We start from the raw sequence: 3,930 nt of genomic DNA on the forward strand, positions 1-3,930 counted from the left end.
TGTTTTACCTGAGAACTAAACATCTGATTCTGATGTAACGTGTTTTCTGACATCAAATACCTTCAATACCTTCAATAGGTATGATCCAAAACGACATTGAGGATGTGGGAAAGGTGCGTCTCAATTGCACGTAGTTAATCGACTTAACAGATGAATCAAACTTTCATGTGTGGTCTCATTTCTTCATTACGTGACTTTATAATGTCACTGTACTATTGCGAAACTATTATAATGCTTATTAAGAATTTCCATTCTTACTGGGGTGGAGTGGATAGTTTTCACACGAACACGCAGAGATAGGTAAGGGTTCCAGTTTCTTTATTCCACGTCCATCCCACACAGCTCCCTCCTCCATGTACCGTTATATCTCAATCCACAGATCTCTGCTCTCGTCACTCTTGCCGATGTCTCCTATCATCTCCATGGACCCTCTCTCGTTCCCTCCGCTCACACCTCTCTCATCATTTCTCAGCCACAATTCCCCATCTTCACGTCTCAGGGTTTAATCTCGGTACAGGGATTGACGTCGTCAATGCTATTTATAATTAACCACACCAACACGACGATTCGAATAACGTCCCTTTTTCATTTGTGGGCTCAGTTGCAACTAAATTGCAGCAAGCGCAACAGTGGGATTGATAGTGTAACCAGCGTGGTTGTGTTACGAATAAATGGTGCATCCATTCGCACTGCAATATTGTGGTTTTTATACCTTATGTTTCTGGGGTAAATTGGCCACGCCCTTCATCCTCTCAGGATAGGCAGGCACGTGATTCAATTTGCAGTCACGTGACCACTGGACAGGGATTTGAGATCTGTATTGAGGGGCCAATCGTGACACCAGCACGTCGACATAACAGGCGTCCGTTGGTGTACTTGTGTTGTGGGCATAAACTATGAGGGGACGTCTTCTTAGAGGCAACGCGTTTATTTCTGATAAATAATAACCGTAACACTGAGGGGAATGGCCCCTGTAACACTAAGGGGTACGGCCCCTTCACCCGATAACCTAAGGGAGGCACAGTCTCCCTTCTAGCGGGCCCTACAGACTCCGGGCTACGCTCTCATGGGTCCTCTGCTACGGGAGCTAGGGGAGGCTAGGCTGACCTGACCTAGCCAGGGTACTGGTCTCACTGCTGGTCCGCTACAACCCGGCTCTTACGAGAGCCTCGGTTGAGGGTCCCAGGGTACTTACGCTGCACATGACACCAAAATGCGTCATGTGCAGCGTAAGTAGGTACGACATTATGTCAAACTGGTCCAACACCAGTGGAGACTAGGCGCTAAGAAAAGCTGTCTCGGGTGTGGACCAATCAAATTTAAGGACAGGGCATATCATTATCAGAGTTGTCTTTTTTTGTTTGAATTTTTGACTGCTTGTGTTGTGGTTATTGCAAACATGATCCCTTGTATAAAGGCGTCAGTTTTTCTGCCAGCTAAAAGGGTAAAAACCTATTACTATTAAAATAAATCCTACTTGAAGATCTGCATAGGACTGTAATTTGAAAATGCTGTAAATCTACTGGAAGCATACCATGCCACCAAGCCCGTTTCAAGAGTTGCAATGGGGACCATGCGAGCACCATGGACCTACAAAAGGCCTGCTGTCAAGTTAAATGCCTAGGTGTGTAACGCGTACTACACTGAAGGTGAAAGGCTTTACATGCAGCTACAAGTATGCAGAGAAAATGGCAGTGCAATGCAGAAGGCTTTAATTCGTAGTCAGCCGCAAGTATTATTTCAGAACATTTGGTCAAAAACGGTACAAAATGCTTCTCTAGCTCTGGGTAGCACGAGCGGTCATTTTGGTGTACGAGAGCCCCTTGTAGACGCCACTCAGGGGAACGTCAAAGAGAGCGCCGTTCATGCAGGTGATGCGCAGCAGGGCCTTGTACGGGAGGTCGATGTTTGCACGCCCGATGTTGGCGACAACGGTGACGGTCTTGCACGGTGGAATTAGGACTGGGAACGTGAGAGTTTCCATCCACTCCACAGATTCCACCAATGCGTGCGTTTTCACAGAGCTCACGGTGAAGCTGAATCCAGCCTCCATCTCCATAATTAGGGGAATGCCTGCAGACACTGTTAGGCTGAAGGTAGTCGATTTTGTTGCTTGTAGACCACGATGACGTTCTGGTTAGCTTCTTGGAGGTCTGGAAGGTGTGAGACTGCACGATAGTGGTGTCGTTTTCGTACACCTTATTTTTACTCTCCTCTATCTGCACGTTTGGAATAACCTGGTGCATAGTTGGGTAGTTCATGTTATCAATCATCGACGACTTTATAGCATTGAGGAACAGGAAGCCCATGCAGTCGATGTCGGTCCCCGATCGGCCCTCAACACGCAAGCAGACACCAGAGCCCACGTCGATCTTGAACTCGGTATTGAGATCCTCGTCTGTCATCTTTGCAAAGAACTCGCGGTTGCGGCTCGTTCTGAACTTGATGGCACCCAGACGCGTGCCGGCCCCATTGCCCCACAGGGAGAGCTGCGACATGAACTCGCCCGACTGGAATTCAAACTGCTGAGCAGAGGAGTCCACGGTGCCGAATTTCTGCCTTCGCCCGTCAGTCAGCCACACCTCCACGCCCCTCACTTGCCAGCCTCCAACGCTCACGGAGAGTTTCTGCAGCGTGGCCGCATTGCTCCTCCCATCAAACGAGAACGCATTTCCACCTTGGCCTCCAATGATGTGCAGCGTAAGTGGGTACGACATTATGTCAACCTGGAGGGGACAGAGGGTAGAGCAAAGTGTTTGGTTCTTTCGGTAAAGGGCACGTAGGTATAAAATAAATCACGACGTTTCAGGTGCAACACAAGCGTCCGTCATCAGGTGGGAAAGCATGGTCTGCTGCTGAGGCAGACCGTTTTAAAAGGTTTGAAATAGGTGTAGTCCAAGGGTCATAAAGAAGTGACCGGGGCTAGTGATGTTAATGTGAGAAATTAGCATGCAACTGTGAGATCCAGGTTCGTTTCACAGCACACTATCCGTTATTCAATCCTATCTGTAAAGGATACTATGCCTGACATGCAATACCCTGGTGTCTACAAAGAGTTGTGGCAGCAGTTACATTGGGGAAACGAAACAACGTCTCGGACCACGGCCATGAACACAAGGAGATCTGAAACACGGTAGGACCAAAACCTCTGCATTGCTGATAATTGTTTTAAAGCTGTGGGCTGACACGAAATTGATTTTTCCCAAGACGAAGGTACTCTGCAAACGTACTGGCTACCTTCAGAGGATGTGTTCATGAAGCCATCCAGATGTATAAACAGACTTAACGCCAACCGAGAGGATGGGTACAAACTGAGCAATCATTGGAAGGACGTTATTACCAGGTAAAGTCTTGACTGTGGTGTTTTAATCCTACCTGCCTATGTCACCTGTTATTTCCGACTGTCTCTCTGTGGTTCTCTTAGACCTCTCATGTTCACATGTCCTTTGCATTGCACTCTCATACCTCACATCCTTTGGATTGCACCACTCTTCGATTTTACATTAACATGGCCACTTCCGTGCCCTCGTCGAGGAGGCCGCTCTCCTCCTATCTTAGTTACATAATTTCTCACATTAACATCAATAGCCCCGCCCACTTCTTTAGGACCCTTGGGCTCCACCCATTTCAAACCTATTAAAACGGTCTGCCTCAGCCCATGCTTTCCCACCTGATGAAGGACGCTTGGTGTTGCGACCAAAACGTCGCGATTTATTTTATACCTACGTGACTTTACCGAAAGAACCAAAGAGTTTGGATTCTTGCAGTCACAAAAGCTTCAAATCAAGGTGGAGCATGGCAAGGACGTGTAAAGCCCAACCCCATTATGGCCACCTTAGTATAATAAAAGTGGCATTACACCAGTTCAGTGTACCATTCGTGTCTTGAAAATTTGACATTTAAATGTTTCGGAAGGGCTGAAACATAGTG

At 47.4% G+C, this 3,930-nt stretch overlaps 1 protein-coding gene across 1 annotated transcript; it reads right to left on the bottom strand.

Moving 5' to 3' along the window:
- Positions 1-1,777: 1,777 nt before the first annotated feature.
- Positions 1,778-2,717, bottom strand: LOC116956894 (aerolysin-like protein). Its single transcript, XM_076054929.1, has 2 exons — positions 2,114-2,717; positions 1,778-1,962 (listed from the first exon to the last, which is right to left on the bottom strand). Exons 1-2 carry the CDS (start codon positions 2,715-2,717, stop codon positions 1,778-1,780), a joined length of 789 nt encoding a protein of 262 aa, XP_075911044.1.
- Positions 2,718-3,930: the final 1,213 nt, after the last annotated feature.

The sequence above is a fragment of the Petromyzon marinus genome, chromosome 68, assembly GCF_048934315.1.
Source record: "Petromyzon marinus isolate PM22_M1 ecotype Great Lakes invasive population chromosome 68, UKy_Petmar_22M1.pri1.0, whole genome shotgun sequence".
Taxonomy (NCBI): Eukaryota; Metazoa; Chordata; class Hyperoartia; order Petromyzontiformes; family Petromyzontidae; genus Petromyzon; species Petromyzon marinus.

Coding starts and splice junctions, on each gene's coding strand:
- LOC116956894 (XM_076054929.1), bottom strand. CDS start 2,717: ATGTCGTACCCACTTACGCTGCACATCATTGGAGGCCAAGGTGGAAAT. Junction 1,963..2,113: donor AACGTCATCGTGGTCTACAA/GCAACAAAATCG, acceptor TCACGTTCCCAG/TCCTAATTCCACCGTGCAAG.